General features: G+C 45.2%; 1 protein-coding gene across 2 annotated transcripts; it reads left to right on the top strand.

Moving 5' to 3' along the window:
- Positions 1–16: 16 nt before the first annotated feature.
- NANS (N-acetylneuraminate synthase) lies at positions 17–18,150 on the top strand. Of its 2 annotated transcripts, XM_061634777.1 has the most exons (7): positions 17–178; positions 501–644; positions 2,733–2,948; positions 6,018–6,117; positions 7,973–8,127; positions 14,549–14,815; positions 16,461–18,150. In XM_061634777.1, the coding sequence occupies exons 2-7, from the start codon at positions 513–515 to the stop codon at positions 16,668–16,670; spliced, it is 1,080 nt and encodes a 359-aa protein (XP_061490761.1). In that variant the 5' UTR covers positions 17–178; positions 501–512; the 3' UTR covers positions 16,671–18,150. The 2 variants fall into 2 exon arrangements, with proteins under 2 accessions (XP_061490761.1, XP_061490753.1); XM_061634769.1 differs by lacking the exon at positions 17–178 and having other exon boundaries at positions 414–644.
- The last annotated feature ends 426 nt before the right edge of the window (positions 18,151–18,576 follow it).

Genomic DNA, 18,576 nt, shown 5'->3' with positions numbered 1-18,576 from the left:
CGCGCCCCACAAACAGAACAGGGCAGGTCTCCGCTGTCCACCTGCCCCGCTTCCTGGTGCCTAGGGGCGGGGGGGGCGGCTCTGGGTGACACCCCCTCTCATGGTGTCACCCTGGTGCGGTCCGCACTCCCCGCACCCAGGTAGTTACGCCCCTGCAACCGTCATGAATCACATATAAGTGAGTGCACTACCCTGTTAAAGGCCGCTTTCGGGGTTCCTCTTGGTTGTGCCTACCGGCTAAGGCTACACCGAGTTTACCACCGCCCGGCTTATGCCGGGAGCTTCTTGGCAGGTCAGCCATTGATTGGCTAGGCTTCTTCGGGTTGATTCTCTGTGATTGGGTAGGGTGCCCCGACCGACCGTCTCCTCCGTTGTCATTGGCGGATTGGCTTGTACCGTGCGCATGTGCAGTGGGAGAATGAGGGCTACAGTTGTGCCAATTGGGTTCGTGGGTGGATCGCGCGACTGCCGTCTTCATCGCCGTTTTCTTTTTCTCCCAGACTGCCGCCGCGATGCCGTTGCAGTTCGAACTGTGCCCGGGCAGGCCTATCGGCGGGGACCACCCATGCTTTATTATCGCGGAGATTGGCCAGAATCATCAGGGAGATCTCGAGATCGCCAAGCAGATGATCCGAGTGGCTAAGGTGGGGAGACGGGTGTGGCCGACGGGGTGGGTGTCGGAAGGGAGCCAGGACGAGTGGGAAGAGGAATGATGAAAGAGGGGACGCGGCTGGATGTCGCTTTCGATTTATGGTGTTTCCGTTCTATAGATAGAAGTGAAATGGGGGTCATAAACAAAGGTAGTCATTTATCATTCCTAGCCGGTAGAACCGTGGTGGTTGCCACAATGATGTCTCGAGTTTGGGGCTAGAAAGGGCGGTGGGAGCGGCTGTTGATTTGCCCCTTAAGGCTTGTAAACTTCCTGTATTTAAAAAACAAAGTACTATATAGATATGACGATAAGAGGCTGTGTTGCACAAACCAGTTAAGGAGTACTTGGATCTTAGCTGAGATTGTGTTACCACATTTCCTTCCGAAGAACCCAGGGTTGTGTCAGCCCCTATTAACTTTGTGAACAACAATCCTAGGAGATAGATTCGGCTCAGAAATATTGAGTTTAATAGCTAAACAGTGAATCGAACACAGACGTCACCGGCTGTAAAGAACAAACGACACGGGTCCCATCTGCACAATACGTTTAATAGCAGCAGCAGCAGCAGACCACTTTGGGCAGAAATGGCTTCTTCCATTCTAGGAACTGTAGTGTGGTTTAACAGTCAATCCTTTTCAGGTTCTGAGGGGTCTCCTAACAACTCTCAGCAGCCTTAAAAAACTACACGTCCTAGGTTTTTTGGAGGAAGGGCATGACTGTTGAAAGTGGCTTAATGTGTATGGTGCAAATGGGGTCATGGGTGGGAGTGGAAGACACGATGGGTGCCTTCTTGAAGCTGATGCCCTCCAGATGATTTGGACTATAACTCCCATCAGCCCAAGACAGCATGGCCAAAATTAGGGGAGGCTGCAGTATGTTAAACAGCTGTGCTAACTCTGTATTTTTATTATGTTTGTAGATTGCTTAGAGACTATTTTTGTGTTAGGGAACTAATAAATAAGTCTGGTATCAGGGTAAGTCCCATTCTATGAACCTGAGGCTGCATGTATACTTTGGATTAAGTCCCATTGAAATATGTGAGGTTTGCTTCTGAGAAAAACTTACATAGAATGGGATGATGACTGCTTTCCTATGAGCATTTGGCAATAGTCTATTTGCAGTGCTATTTCTGGGCTAAATGTTGTTAAGGATAGGAATACAGGAAACTGCCTTATACCAAGTCAAACTATTGGCCCTTCTAGCTCAGTATCTTCTAAATTTATTGGCATCCAGAGTGTTTTGGACAAGGGCCATGCCAAGCCCTACCTTCTGCATGCAAAGCAGATGCTCTGTCAACTTCCGAATGGAGTTGTAAGTTCCATAGAATGCATTTAGAATTGTGAGCCAGTACCACCAATGCAAAGAAGAGTCTGTATGCTGAACTGCCTTTTGTTTTGGTGACTGTGGTATTATCAGGTCGCTACAAGCAGGTCCCTTGGGGCCAACGGCTGTGTATTTGCGGAGCCCCTGTGGTTGAAGACTTGCCTCAATATCTTTTGGAGTGCCCTTTGTATTCTCACCCCCGGGCCAAATTTCTGAGCAGTTTGTTGCCACGGCAGCGTCTGGTTCAGGTCCCCCACATTATTTTCTGCCTTCTTTCTGACAATGATTCATCGGTCACATACAGGGTTGCCCTTTTTGCCCTAGTGGCACAAAAGTTTTGGGCGAAGTTCTCAGCAGAGCAGGAGTCAAATCGTCCCGGGGTTACAGAGGGGGCAAATGCATGATGAGGCAGTCCCAGTTAAGTGACCTAGGTCCTGTCGCTACTGGTAACTAGGACTTTTAAACATTTTAATCGTCTTGTATTTCAGCTATCTTTTGTATAATTTTAATATTACGTAAGATGTTTGTATATGTTGTGTGACATGCGACGGCCTATGGCTAAGCAATAAAGTCGAAAACAAGACAAGACTGTTTAGTACAGCCTATATCTATCAAAGTGAGTTTATTGGTCTTTAAGGTGCCACAGGACTCACTGTTTTGCATAGGAGAGGTAAGTTCAAGTTGTGGGCATGCGGAGGACTATGTGGGCACGTTCAAAGGCCTTGTTGAATTATTTCAATGGCTTTGATCTTTGTAGGAATGCGGAGCAGATTGTACCAAATTCCAGAAAAGTGAGCTGGAGTATAAATTCAATAAGAGAGCATTGGAGAGGCCGTACACTTCCAAACACTCTTGGGGAAAAACTTATGGAGAGCACAAGCGCCACCTGGAGTTCAGCCATGATCAGTACCGAGAGCTGCAGCGCTATGCAAAGGAGATTGGCATTTTCTTCACGGCATCAGGCATGGATGAGGTAAGTGAGATGTAGGTTCTGTTTTAAAAAGAAGTCACTTCTGAAATTACCCACAGCCTGCAGAGCAGGCTATACCCCTTATACCTCAGAGGGTCCGACTTCTGCTGACACACAAACCCCTGGACTTCTAGAAACACACACGAAAGAAGCGAGACTATGCCTCTTTGCGGGTGCTGTCATCTCTTGCTTTACTTCAAGTTCTAATTTGCTGATAGTGATCAGGAGTGAGGCTAAAGTCCAGCCATCCAATCGTAAGAAGAGATGAGCTCCTGTTTGGGTGACAATTCCTTTAGGATAACAGGAAGGCAAAAAAGAGAGGCTGCCTTGCTCCATCTCTCCATAGTCCCGGTGCCTCCAGCTCTGATTGGCCAACCTCCACAATTCCAACTCTCCTCTGCTTCCTCTCCTCATCCTTTATATGGAGTGGGTGAGGATGGAAAGAGACACTTCAGTCCAATGGTGTGAATCTCACCAAAATATTTATTTTGGGCATGGAGTATACACTCTGCTACTCAGCGCAGAGTGAGAACCAGGGTTTCAAAACTTCCCTTGGAACATGATTTGGCACCAGTAAGTACTTCTGGAACAGGGTCTTTCACCTGATTGCAGCCTTCTCAGCATAGATTTAAAACTCACCTGTGTTCTCCAGTGTTTGACTATGGTCCCTTCATCAGGGTTGCCCATTTCTCCATCTTGTCCCATGACTATAACACTGTGAATACAGAAGTCAAACCTGCTGAACTGTGTATTCTACAGCCACGAGAGTGGCTGTATACTCTAGCCAGCGTGGATTTTTCACATTCCTCAATGTTAAATTGAAAATACTCCCATGCTATTTTGATGCTTTCCATAAGCTCATTTCAAAACAAAACCTTACAAAACTTATAGTCCTGAACTCAGAAACACTTGCTTAATAACACTCTAAATTTTCATGGTAATACACAAAATAGTCAGAGAGAATTGAGAGTTTAATTTAAGAAATTTTGGCTTGAACTCTATAACATTGGGCATGCTCAGTAAGAACCAAATGTCAGTGTTCTAAAAGCCAGACTCACAGCTGCTGGGCTTGCCTAATCAAGCAGCCACACCCACACCAGACTTTGATTTCACGAGATAGTCATGGCTTCCCCAAGAGAATCCTGGGAAGTGTAGTTTGTGAAGGGTGCTGAGAGGAGACTCCTGTCCCCCTGACAGACCTTCAGTGGCCAGACTGGTTTAACAGTCAGCCACTCTGATTGAAGCTCTGTGAGTGGAACAAGACATCTCCTAGCAACTCTCAGGACCCTTCACTAACTACACTTCCCAGGATTCTTTGAGAGAAGCCATGACTGTCCAAAGTGAAATAAAGGTCTAGTGTGGATGTGTCCAGGGACAGCTTTGGTTTAAATTTGGGTGGGAGGCTATATGTGCCTACTGTAGAATAAAAAGGTGAGGGAAACGCTGAAAAAGAATGATAGCGTTCACAATGTTTTCCTTTTGGAAAGGGGCTTCCCTTCTGCCCAGTGCCCACACACCCAATCTCCTCCCCTCCCCTTCCTGCCCTCCTTCTCCCCCTGCCCCTCTCCCAGGTCAGTTTCACCTATCCTAAGCATGACTGCACAGGAGTAAATCCCACTGAACTCAAAAAAGCATACAAATGTTCAACCTGCCCTCCCCTCCTCCTCCCTGTTGCCCCTTCCCTCCCCCTTCCTTCACCCCTCCCTTCCCCTCCCCCATCCCCTTTCTCCTCCTTCCCCTCCCCCTTCTTCCTCCTCAGTTTTACTTATCCTAGGACTATGACCTGGGAGACCAGGGTTCAAATCTCCACACAGCCATAAAGTTCACTGGGTGACCTTGGGCCAGTCACTGCCTCTCAGCCTCAGAGGAAGGGAATGGTAAACCACTCTGAATACCACTTACCATGAAAACCCTATTAATAGGGTCGCCATAAGTTGGGATCGACTTGAAGGCAGTCCATTTCATTTCAAGAATGATTGCATGGGAGTAAATCCCACTGAACTCAATAAGCATGCAAATGATCAAATCTGGCCTCCCCTCCTCCTCCCTCCCATTTTGCCCCTCCCTTTTGCCCCTTCCCCCCCTTCCTTCACCCCTCCCAATCCCTTCCTTCCCACTCCTTCTGCTCCCCTTTCCCCCTTCTTCCTTTTCTCTACTCTCCCCTTCTCCTCCCCCATGGTCAGTTTTACCTATCCTAGCCATGATTGCACTGCAGTAAATCCTATTGAATTCAATAAGCATGCAAATGATCCCCTTCCCCTCTTCCTTCCTCCCCTCCCCTCTTCCTTCCTCCTCCTCCCCTGCCCACTCCAGACTTCCCTCCCCAGGGTCAGTTTTACCTATCCTAAGCATGATTGCACGGGAGTAAATCCCACTGAACTCAATAAACATACAAATGATCAAACCTACCTCCTTCTCCTGCCTGATCCCATCCCCTATGGTCAGTTTCACCTATCCTAAGCATGATTACACGTAAGTCCCACTGAACTCAATAAGCATGCAGATTATCAATCCATTATCAGCAACCTTGCACAGGATCCCATTTCTTACCTCCCGAACTAAAAAACAGGGAAATTCAATCTCAAAGAGGAGGTCAGGTCTCCTGCTCCCCTGGTGCATTCACTATAGCTGGCCAGTTTCCAGGCTTGTTAAAGTTTGATAGAGATATGTGTTGGCTATAGGTACATTTTTAAGCCACAAGGGTTTTTGCCTATTAGCGGATATACTTCTGGTTTTCTGGAAATTTTGGATTGGAAAATGTTCTGTTGATGGCATTCTGATTTAGCACCTTTACTTGACTGACTGCCAAAGGCCAGATAGCAAGGGTGGGCAAGCTACATTTGGCCCCCAGGCTTGAGGTTCCCCACCCCAGCTATTGTGAGTCACTCTCCTCTGTACGCTTGTGGGTTTACTATGAACCCTGTTTCTGTTTGCATTCATTTGGTACAGCCAGAGTCACCTGTTACTCTACCTTGGGTTTCTGGGAAAGGAGGGAACTTTCATCCAATTGGGAGGGGGGGCTTTATTTGATGGGTGGAACGTTAATGTTAAAAAAAGTGTCTCTCTTCACAGATGGCTGTTGAGTTTTTGCATGAACTGGATGTTCCATTTTTTAAAGTAGGATCAGGAGACACTAACAATTTTCCATACCTGGAAAAGACAGCAAAAAAAGGTAATTACTAATAACTTGCTGTCTGAAGATAGCAACTGTTTCTATTCTCATAAATACAGATAAATACCCTAGCTGGTTACAGAAGGTTGATTCACATGATATCGAGCCTAACGAGACAATGTATGAAACTGAGAGCTCCTCGTTTCCTGTATTCAAGCCAAATTACGTACCCTTGGGGGAGCTTGCTCGGAGACGTGGCCTATACTTTAGGAGTGTGCACAGCCTCCAAGATTTGCCATGTATATGTATTTTTAAAAATTATAATCTGTTTCTGAGTTGCTTTCACCACTTTGAAGTGTGCTCTGGGTTCCAAGCTGCTCTGTATAAAACAAAGCTCTGGGTTCCCCCATTCACTATATGAGGAATCTAAAAACAGCTTTAACTTTTTCCCCTTTGGCCAAAGTGGATGAAATGTACAGGCACAGGAGCCCCTCTAGACTGAATTAAGTCTGCCAAATTGTAGGCTTGAGAGCAGTTCAAGGACACATTTCAGCTAAGCAAAAAATCCTCAAAGAAGGTATGAAGTAGGGCCAATGAGAAGTGTGGCCTGCAGAGGGGCATAACTTGGGCAGTCTTGAGAGCCTGGTCAGGGATCCTGGGGTTCCTCATGAGCCTTGCTTTCTAAGAACACAGGCTTCACTAATTTTCTGCTGCCACCAATTCACTCAGAATACTTTCAACACTTTCCTTGTAGCATGTATAGAAGGCTTTTGGCGTGAGATGGACACCAACCCTAGAGACAGGATAAACCTTAAACTAAGAATGTTGGTTTATTAAAGGGATACTATTTACAGAAGAGAATACTGATACTTATATTGGGGTCTTAAAGGTGCTTGCTGATGGGTTCTAAAGACTCTAGAGATACTGCCGCTGACACCAGCCTCTTACGGCTTTTACCTCAGGCCAATTATCCTAAACCTCTACCCCAGCCAAATACTCCCACAACCCAATCCAGCTACTGGATACAATCTGCCTCTGTACCCCAAAGCTCCTCTGGTTGTCCTCCTGGCTGCTTGGACAGTTTAGCTAATCTTAAATCCCACTTCTGTCACTTTCCTCTGGTAAGACCTTTTCACAAGGTAGGCCAACTCAGTCACTTCTCTCTCAACCAGACAAGTGTTACAATACATTGGGTCTTATTTTTCCCCTCGGCTATTATCTGGTCTTATTCCTCATGCTGCCCTCATGAACCAACTCTCTTATCTCCTCACCACCATATCAGTTATCTCCCCAACTGACTGGAACCTCCACCAAATCACAGTGAATGTGCCTGATCCAGGCTCCATGTAATACAATCTCAGTGATTGTTCTCTCAGAGCACATCACCTATCAGCCACTGCTAAGCATCAATACAAGGCTTTGTGACATTCATAGAGATCACAGAATATGTATTTTTTGTTCTAAACACAAACCAAACAGCTATTTATATACAGCATTTCCCCACCGGGTCAAGTAAAAAGGCCTGGAGGGCTACCTCTGGGCCTGAGGTTCTGTTTTAGGGCCAGAATTGAGAGGCCTTGCTGTGTACCATCCTATCTTCCTTGTACTATACGAAAGGGATCTCGGAGGACTGGGAGGGGAGAATGTACAGAAGTATTTCCTCGAGTATGCATGACCTAGACTGTGAAGTGTGTAGGAAGTCAGATCAACACTGTGGATTGGATGATACAAAGACACTTTGTATCAGCTGAAGAATTAGTATAGGTTAGACTGCGAATGAATGAGTTGGTGTATATCCATCTAGGTCATAGGCAGATAAAAACTAATTAGCATGTGATTGACCAGTTGGTATAATGCAGCTGAGACAGAATGGCAAATCTTGGTGAAATTACAAAATGGTGGCATTCTCTTCCAGGTCGCCCAATGGTGATTTCAAGCGGGATGCAGTCAATGAATACAATGCAGCAAGTTTACAAGCTGGTGAAACCTATTAACCCGAACTTCTGTTTTCTCCAGTGCACCAGTGCTTACCCTCTGCAGCCTGAAGATGTCAACCTTCGTATCATAAAGGTCATTTGGGGGGGGGGAGATAGGCTGGTCAGCATTCAGAAGGCATGGCAATTATCCTGAGGTGTCTTGCAAGACAACAGATCAAGAGTGTCATGACCCCCAGACCCTCAAGGTACTGGGTTCATGCATCAGACTCAGACCCCCACCCTTAGGGAAATGAGACTGGAACCAAAAAGCTATTACTTCACCCTTGCCAAGGCTGTGTACGCTCACAACAACCCTGCAAGGTAGAAGGTAGGCTGCCACCACCCCTGTATACTGGTCCACTCAGAGCCAGGGGATCTCTGAGCCCAGAAGATATATAAAACCAAGGTCCTAAAAGGCAAGAGTCACAGTTACACTCCTTGCCAGGCACCTCTGGTTTAACACTTAAAATCCAAGCCTTTAACTTAACCTTCTTTGGTAGTTAGTGACTGAGATTGGTCAAGGTACTGAATCCAGAACCACCCCTTCTCTCAATTGAACACACCAGGTTAAATAGAAGTAACTTTATTAAGATATATAAGTGCACATAACATATAGCAGCAAGTAATCCTTTAAGACCATTCACCCAACAGGGGTTTAGGTTCTTACAAGAGAATTCATACACACAAGAAGAAAATAACAAACTAACTCACCTAACTACTTACACACGAGGTAGTTGGTTGCGTGGCACCTCTCCTAAGAGAGATGGATGTTCAACATAAAGCAATGGAACCAGACATAGGTTGCCTTCCCATAAGCAACCCCTGGAACCATAAGGCAGAAAGGTTTGGAACTCTGGTGCCAGTCAGCATAGGCAGAGAACAGAGAACAAAGGCTATGGGTCTCTAGCCCTATACTTAAGGGAAAAGGATCCTAACGGTCCAAAATTAATTGACCAATCAGGAATTGGCTGATGTAACTTTCTTCTCGATGTTTCTCACATTTTCGTGCCTTCAGACCCCCCTCCCAACTGTGTTTTCCAACTGTACAGGCCAAGGATGACCTTGGGTACCAGGCACTTGCTAATCAGCAAAGATAAACAGGTGCAGCTTGTTAAGGCTTCTCTAACCATCTTCAGCTGGGAAGTGAAACTCAGATTTGCAAATTGGCAAAGGCTTGTCTTTTCCAACTGTAACCGTCTCCCAGAGTCCCTTACTGGAGCCAAAGTATTGCTATTAGATTTTTAATAACTCATGACCATTACAGGTTCATGACACGCCCCTTTTCGGGAAGATGATGTCAGAACTCTGGATAGTTCTGCGTCATCGCCACAGCAACCAGGGATAAGGGAACAATCAAAAATTCCATCAATATATCGACATTGCACTATATACAGCAATAAAAAAAAAAGAAAGGATTAATACATTTTAAGCAGGTGAGCTACTTCTTGACTTATGCCTTCTAAATATATTCAAAAAATCCAACAAAGTTACAAAATAACAGCAAGAAAATTAAGGGACCCCTAAAACACCCAAGAAAAGAAGACTTTATTAAAAAATAAAGAAATAGAATAAAAAATGGGGTAATCCAAGAGCTGGTCCAAGTTCAAAAAAGGTCATAAGCCATAAAATCTTATAAAAGTCCATAAAACATGTTAAAAGCGTAAAAGAATAAAACAAGGTCTAAAAACAGTCCAGAGGTCATCAGAGCCGGGAAATCAGTCAGTGGAATAGGCAGAAGTCAAATATCAGTCAACTGGAACAGGTAAACGAGATAAAGCGTCTTCAGCAACCTCAAAAGCAGGAGTGCAAGTCAAAACCAGGTATTTCCTAGAAAAATATTGCTTCATCATATTCACATGGTATACTTTAGGTTTCTTATGGGATTTAGGGTCAGTTAGCAAATAATTGGTGTCACTCAACTGGGCCTTGACAATCAAAGGGCCTTCCCAGGCCACCGATAACTTATTGTCCACTTGGGCCTTTAGTACCAAAACTTCTGACCCCTCAACAAATTGTCTTTCTTTAGCTTGAGCATCATAATGGGCCTTCTGCTGTTGTTGAGCCTCCCCCAAATTCTCATGAGCGACAGCCAAAACATCTCTTAGAATATTCTGTAAATTGTGGAGGTAAGTTACTACCGACACAGGCATAGCTTCCAACCTTCCTTCCCACTCATTCTTGAGTAATGACAAAGGCCCCACCAGATCCCTTCCAAAAACTAGCTGGTTGGGGCTATAGCCCAAGCTGGCAGAGGGAGTAGCCCTATAGGCGAACATCAGGAAAGGTAAAGCTACATCCCAATCTTTAGGATGTTCTAACACATACGCCCTTAACATTCGATTAATGGTGGCGTTCATTCTCTCACATAACCCATTCGAGGAATGGTGCCCAGCAGTCGTAATGTGGTGTTCCATACTAGCAAGTTCCCAAAGTTTTTTAGTTAACTTGGCCACAAAACTCGGCCCTCGGTCTGACAAAATAGTCTTGGGGAACCCCCAACGCGAAAATAACTCTAACAAAGTTTTAGCAATGACTGGGGCAGTGATGGAACTCAAAGGAATAGCTTCAGCAAATCTCGTGGCAAAGTCAATTACGGTCAAAATAAATCTTCTCCCAGTCTTAGTCGGATTGAAAGGGCCAATCACGTCCACAGCCACTTGAGCAAAGGGTTCTGCCACAATCTGGGACACTTGTAAGGGTGCCTTGGGGTGATCACGCGCATACCCAAGTTGTTGACAAATATCACAGGATTTTACATATTCTTTAACAGTCTTAGCCACTGAGGGCCAATAAAAATGTTGGGTAACAGAAAACAAAGTCCGTTTCACACCTAGGTGCCCTGCAGTCACAACATCATGGGCCAGCCGCAATACATCCAGGCGAAAAGGTTTTGGCACGACTAGTTGCCTGACTGGCTGCCAGTCCGTGAAATTCCCCCCAGGAACATGTTCTCGATAAAGCAAGCCTTTGTCCCAATAAAATCTCACTTTCACAGTCTCTGATAAGGCAGGAGGGCTTCTCCCAGCCTCTTCCCTGCAGTTTTGCAAACTCTCATCCTTCAATAAAGCTGCCTTAAAGGCTTGAGAGCTGGCTGCCGGTAATTTACATTCCTCTGTCTCCCCCACACTGGGTTGCAAGGAGTTTTTTCCCTGTTGTTCGGGCAGGCTCACAGCTCTCCCCTCTGCAGCCCTCTCTTCCTCGCCATCCAGAGGCCATTTCTCCACACAGTCTTCTATAGGTTGTAACAAAGTTTGAGACCTGGTAAGAACGTTTATCTCAGCTCCACATACAGTCTCTTGATGACTTAGGAACAACAGGTCAACTCCTATTAAAACATCCCATAAATGGTCATCCGAATGAACTATAACTCTATGGCGTCCAGTCCAGCCTCGGTATGAAAGCACCACATCGGCTACGGGCACTTGCACTGTCTGCTGTCCATACGCTGTGACAGCCACTTGTAACTCTGGAACATATTGCTCCGGCTTGACCAGCCGCTCCGCAATACTGGTAATTTCAGAGCCCGAATCTACTCTCCCCATGACCTTAATACAGTTAACATATATGGGTTCGGAAAACTGCGTTTGGAACCATTCTTTACATTCCGATGAAAGGGGTCCTGGGGAGTCTTTCTCTGGAAACAAGCTGTTCCTTACTCCTCCCTCTCTGTCCCCTGACACAGTTTGTACAACACTCACCGGCAGGGCTCTGACTGCAGATCCACAAGGAGTTGCAGGGCAGTCTTGGCAGTCTGGGGCAGAGAGTACAAAATCCGATTCTGCTTCGTCATTCCCCTCTACTGACGACCAAGGAGAAAGTTCAGAGGGTTCCGCTCCAGGTGACTCTAAGTCTCTTACACGCACAACTGGGGCAACCCTTGGATTCTTCCTCCCAACAGGACTGGGCTTGGGCAAGATTTCAGAACAGGAATTAGCCTTATGGCCGATTTTTCCACATTTAAAGCAAGTTATTTCTACAAGGGGCTTCTTTTGTAATGCAGCCTCTGTCAGGGCGGAAGGTACTTTGGAGTAGCCGTGCCCTCCCTTCACTTCCCTCGGCGGTTGCCATGGTTTCTGCATACCTGAAATCTCTCGCCCCGGCGGTTTCACAGGAACGTTCTCAGGTTTCCGAAACAGAGTAAACTTTTCTCCAGCTCTGTTTTTAAACATACGATCTGCTAGCACGCCTGCTTCAGCCAGCGAACGGGGCTGCTGGTCTCTAACCAGAGCCATCAGGTCGCGAGGGAGACGTCTGTAAAACAGTTCTTTAGCAAACAGATCTAGAACCTCCCCTCGAGTTGCAGCTTCAGCCGTGTCTGCCCAGCGCTCCACATTCCTGCCCATCCGCGCAGAAAAAGCTGAGAAGCTTTCTCGAGGCTTTTTTTGATCTGCCTCTAAACGTCGAAAACAGTCCTCTGCTGTTAAAGCAAAGTGGGATCTGGCCAGAGCATAGAAGTAATCAAAATTATCTGCATACTCCACTGGCAGAGTTCAACAATTCTCTCAATTCGCCTTCAGCGTTAATGCGTAAAGCACTCATCCAGTACTTTTTAAGCACACCTTGGTCTCTACAAGAGTGAGCAAAAACTTGAAAAAAGGTAAAGATGTCATCTGTCTCACGAAAGGTCGGAAAAGATTTTTTATGGAGGTCTGGTCTTCCTCCTCGTGGTTGTTGCAGCTCACGAGCAAAACTTTCCCTACTCCGGCGATCCTCCTTCATAGCCTTGAACTGTAGGGACAACAGCTTCATTTGCTTGGCTAGGTAACGCTGCATACTTCTAGGCAGCTCTTCCCCATCAGAATCTTCTTCCTCCTCATCTTCACTGTCCTCCTCACTTTCCTCAGTTTGCTTAAACACGATCTCCTTGTCATCCGCAGAAGGCTGAGGTATAAACGACAGAGCAGCAGCGCCTTCCTCCAGCTGAACAAGCTGACTAGGCAACGCATTGTCTGCCAGGTGCACATCCTCGGCTCCGTTCTTTTGAGATCTGGTTTTTATCTTTTGTGACATTCTGCACTGACCTTACTACCCAAAGTAACAAACGGTTGTGTCAGAAGTCTCTTTCAAATTTACAATTTGCTGCAATGCACTTATCTCACACAGCGTGTTCACTTAAGAGCAGGAATGGCTTCGATCCTCACCACTGCCAGCCATGTCATGACCCCCAGACCCTCAAGGTACTGGGTTCATGCATCAGACTCAGACCCCCACCCTTAGGGAAATGAGACTGGAACCAAAAAGCTATTACTTCACCCTTGCCAAGGCTGTGTACGCTCACAACAACCCTGCAAGGTAGAAGGTAGGCTGCCACCACCCCTGTATACTGGTCCACTCAGAGCCAGGGGATCTCTGAGCCCAGAAGATATATAAAACCAAGGTCCTAAAAGGCAAGAGTCACAGTTACACTCCTTGCCAGGCACCTCTGGTTTAACACTTAAAATCCAAGCCTTTAACTTAACCTTCTTTGGTAGTTAGTGACTGAGATTGGTCAAGGTACTGAATCCAGAACCACCCCTTCTCTCAATTGAACACACCAGGTTAAATAGAAGTAGCTTTATTAAGATATATAAGTGCACATAACATATAGCAGCAAGTAATCCTTTAAGACCATTCACCCAACAGGGGTTTAGGTTCTTACAAGAGAATTCATACACACAAGAAGAAAATAACAAACTAACTCACCTAACTACTTACACACGAAGTAGTTGGTTGCGTGGCACCTCTCCTAAGAGAGATGGATGTTCAACATAAAGCAATGGAACCAGACATAGGTTGCCTTCCCATAAGCAACCCCTGGAACCATAAGGCAGAAAGGTTTGGAACTCTGGTGCCAGTCAGCATAGGCAGAGAACAGAGAACAGAGAACAAAGGCTATGGGTCTCTAGCCCTATACTTAAGGGAAAAGGATCCTAACGGTCCAAAATTAATTGACCAATCAGGAATTGGCTGATGTAACTTTCTTCTTGATGTTTCTCACATTTTCGCGCCTTCAGGCCCCCCTCCCAACTGTGTTTTCCAACTGTACAGGCCAAGGATGACCTTGGGTACCAGGCACTTGCTAATCAGCAAAGATAAACAGGTGCAGCTTGTTAAGGCTTCTCTAACCATCTTCAGCTGGGAAGTGAAACTCAGATTTGCAAATTGGCAAAGGCTTGTCTTTTCCAACTGTAACCGTCTCCCAGAGTCCCTTACTGGAGCCAAAGTATTGCTATTAGATTTTTAATAACTCATGACCATTACAGGTTCATGACAAAGAGTAGTTGGGAATTTGCTTCAACTGTAAGCAGTGGCCTCAGTCCAGTACACAGAGTTAAGCTTAATAAACCCCACTGATTTTTTTTTCCTCCAGTGGCTTTAGGAGCTGCTTGACTTTGTGGCCAGAGGAACTTACATTTAAGCATAACAAAACAATTTCATGGCATGTTGTAACAGCTAGTGTTGACAGGTAATTGTTCTTATCTTGTGTGCCATTAAGGTGACCATCTTTGTCATTTACATCAACTTTTCTGTCCTAGGAGTATCAGTCCATCTTCCCAGATATTCCTATTGGCTATTCTGGTCATGAGACTGGGATAGCCATTTCTGTTGCAGCAGTCGCTATGGGTGCAAAAGTACTGGAGCGCCACATTACCCTGGACAAGAGCTGGAAAGGAAGTGATCATCAAGCATCCTTGGAGCCAAAAGAATTGGCAGAACTGGTGAGAAGCATCCGGATGGTGGAAAAGGCCATGGGGTCCCCAGTCAAGCAGCTCTTGCCCTGTGAAGTGGCTTGCAATGAAAAGGTAATTTAATTCTTGAATGCTGCAGGGCAACTTGTGAATGAAATTTTGCTTCCCCCCGTTACTGATGGTAGTAGCACCCATATGCATCCATTGTAGTAAGAGAAGAGAGATTGCCTTTTAGCATGTGCCTGCCACTGGAGGTAGTCCTTCAATTAACAGGGTTGCCCATGTTTGCCTATGTTTGGTTTGTCAACCAAAGCTTTAGGCAGGCAGATAGTCCCAGCGCTTGATCTGAAAGCAAATATATAACTACCTTGGTGAAGCTAAGCAAATTTGGTTCTGGTTAGTGCCTAGATGGGAGATTGCCAGGGAATCCATTTATGCCACCTTGAGTGCATTGGAAGAAAGACAGGGTATAAATAAAACCCTAGCAATACAACTCTGAAGGGAAAGGCTTCTTGCTGATCAGCCACTGTTAAGGCTTCTGCCATGCTGCTGGATCCATCTAAGTGGCTAGTGAGTTTTCAGACAAAGTATGTTTGTAATCTGGTTAACTGCATTTTCATGTTACCACTGTAGTGTAGCTGCTACAAAACAAACAAAATAACCCCACTTGCAGCATGGTGGGATTCCAAGCTGCAGCAATGGTATATTTAATCTGTTGAATCTGTCATCTTGGACCATCACATTAGATGGTCCCCACACCAAGCATCTTGGTCCTGGGGGTTGCTAATGCTGGCATGGAAAGTATCCCGGAAGATGCTCTATAATAGTGCGATTGCTGGATATGTTGCCATCACAGTGTAGGGAAACTGAAGAAAGCACTCCACACAGTGACAGCATGAGAATACATTCCCCATAATGTGCCTGCCTAGTTTAATAAGAGTTGAATACTTTGAAGCATGGTTCTGTACATGGGAACTCTTGTTCAAAATTAAGACTAATCCACTTGGAAACGGTGCTTTGCTTTGTTCAGACGCTATATATCTCTGAATACAAAATGTGGGGAATGTGGTTGACTTCCTGCTCTGCTTGTGGGCTTCTCAAGATGCTAGAGTAGATGCACCATTGCACCAAGCCCGCAGAGCTCTTAATGTTCCTAACAAAATTCTCACGGCTGTGATCCTGTAACTGTGCATTTGATGCCCCTAGCTAAATGATCTAATACAGGTTTTCCACAGCTTGAGTCCAAAATATTAGGTCAGCCTTTGCCATCCTGGTGCCCTCCAGATGTTTTGGGCTACAACTCCCTATCAGCCTCAGCCAACATGACTCTGCTGTCTGGGGCTGATGGGAGTTGTTGTTCAAAACATCTTGGAACATAGTGAACAGCCTTGTACCAAGTCAGACTGTTGGCTCAATACTGCCTGGGCTGACTGACAGTGGCTCGCTAGGATTTCAGACAGGGATCTCTGCCTGCTTTAGCTGGGGATTGAATTTGGGACCCTCTGCATGCAATACAGATGCTCTCTCACTGAGTTGGCAAAGACGGTGTTAGATAATACCATTGTAGTACAGTTAATACAACCCTTGTGCTTTTGTCTCTTCTCTCCTGATCAGGGGAGACAGTAACAACATAGTACAAGAGAGGGAGCATGGCAGTACACTGGACCCTATACTATATTCAGGCCCATGGCTCCTCCTGCTCCCATAGCACAGGTTCACCACCCCAAGTCTTAACCTCCTTCATCTTATCTTTCTGTAGTTGGGAAAGTCTGTCGTGGCCAAAGTCAGGATCCCTGAAGGTACCGCACTTACACTGGACATGCTCACAGTAAAAGTGGGAGAACCCAAGGGATACCCACCAGAAGACATCTTCGACTTGGTTGGCAAGAAGGTCAAGATCAATATTGATGAAGACGAAACCATCACTGAAGATGCAATTGAAAATCACGTGAAAAAAGTGAAATGTTAAATGTTGACTGTACTGGCTTGTGAAATGGGGCCTCAGAAAGCACGGCGGCAGTACACTGAAATCATTGTGTGCTGAAGTCCAAAAGAAGGGCTTTTGAGAACTGCATCTCAATGGGATTTTTCTTTCAGGTGGGCTGAAATGCTTATACAAGGCTATGTAGTATTTCCTGCAGAATCATTTTAATTGCTGAAAATCTTTCATTGAAGCATGACACAATAACCTTCCCAGAGGGAATCTTCTCTGATGGGCAATGTGGAGCTTTTGTGGGCAGGATCAGTGCTAACAGTGAATGCTCCTCAATGCCTGTGGATGCCTCTTAAACAGGGCACTGTGCCATTCATCTTTAACACTTTTAGTGTTTTCAGAATTCAGAACAAGCATGAGAGGTTGCTATGCCAATTGTAATACCTTAGGTTATATACTTCTGTACAAAAATCTCCTCTGTGCCCTTGCTAGTTGGTTTTTTCTCCTTCCCCCATCGCTATTAAAGTTCAGCAAAGGGAAAACAGTTGAATTATACAAGCTATACACTAGACATTTTAAATAGTAACTTACCTGGTCACTTGTGATGGGTAAGTAGTGCCTCCAGCCAACCAGGTATGCAAATGTCTTACATCTTCAAAAAACAAACCTTTAGGGTATAAGAGTGGTATGTACCTCCAGTCTTAGCTGTTCAGAATTTGGGATATGCTTCTGTATTTAATCACAGGCTGCCACTCTGATTAGTAAGCATTTAGTAGACACTGGTTTAACATTTCAACCTGTTGGCATGCCATGAGGGCAAGTAACATGCCCTTTTGAGCTTCAATCACATATTTGGAAGTAAAATCCTGCTGCATTCAGTGGGTTCACTGCTTAAGGCTGGGGTGTTAGATTGACAAGGTATTGCAGATCATGGCCATTCAGATTTATTGCAATGTGTTGAGAATTTTTTTCTGTTAGGTAATGGGGCTCAGATGCTTCTGCCTTGGTCTTGATGACTTAACAGAGAATGTGTCTGCTTTTGCTTGAAATAAAGGTGTAAGAGGTTGTCTTCACTTGAGATCCATTTGCTTTAAGCATAATCCTGCATGCAGGTTGGGGGTACCAGGATTGTACCAGCTCACTTGCATTGCTCCTAGCTCCCTCTGACATTGGGCATCTCATTTGGATAAGATTGTATGCACATAAAGCCTGATATATGTAGGCTGCACTGTATGACATACATAAAATCCTGGAGGCAGGATTGCATGACTCAGCCCTCAATCATTTGGGTTCTATGCAGGTAGGACCTTCTGCAAATGCACTGTCCCAGAACGTGGATGTCACAGGAGCTTGGGAGGCAGAGATAAGCAAATAGACAAACTCCTGATCCCTCACTGATGACTGCACAGGACTTGTCTGAATCATGATTGTTCTGTTAATGATTGCCTTAAATGATTACAAAATGATTTTTTTAAAAAAAAATGGGGAAAAAACAAAATAAAGCATTTCAAGCAAATTTACTTTTTCTCTGTCAGTTTGTTTTTATGGGGGGAAACCTGGTTGGTTCTGCTAGGTTTGCAGAAGGAATGAACTGACAGAATCCTGACAAACACCCTTTGTGGTGTCTTGTAAAAAGCATGCTGGGAGCTTGCCAGTAGCTAAAAATGTGCCGCTGTAGCCTGAAATGATGGGTTTTAATTCACAATGATAAGAGCCATGTACTAAACAGGGCAAGCCAAGGACTGTGGACCAGAACGGTATACAAAGCTGGCTGCTTTGAGGCAGGGAGATTAGAGCCATCATCATGGATAATCATTCATTGACAATAAAAAACATTTAAAAAACCAAACATTTTCAAGTCCAATACAGATACAAACCGGGACAAAAATCTCCACATAAAAGGCTTGTTGGAAATGGAAGGTCTTCAATATATGTTGAAAGA

This window comes from Rhineura floridana, chromosome 1 (assembly GCF_030035675.1).
Source record: "Rhineura floridana isolate rRhiFlo1 chromosome 1, rRhiFlo1.hap2, whole genome shotgun sequence".
Taxonomy (NCBI): domain Eukaryota; kingdom Metazoa; phylum Chordata; class Lepidosauria; order Squamata; family Rhineuridae; genus Rhineura; species Rhineura floridana.
This window is presented reverse-complemented; position numbering and strand designations above follow the sequence as displayed.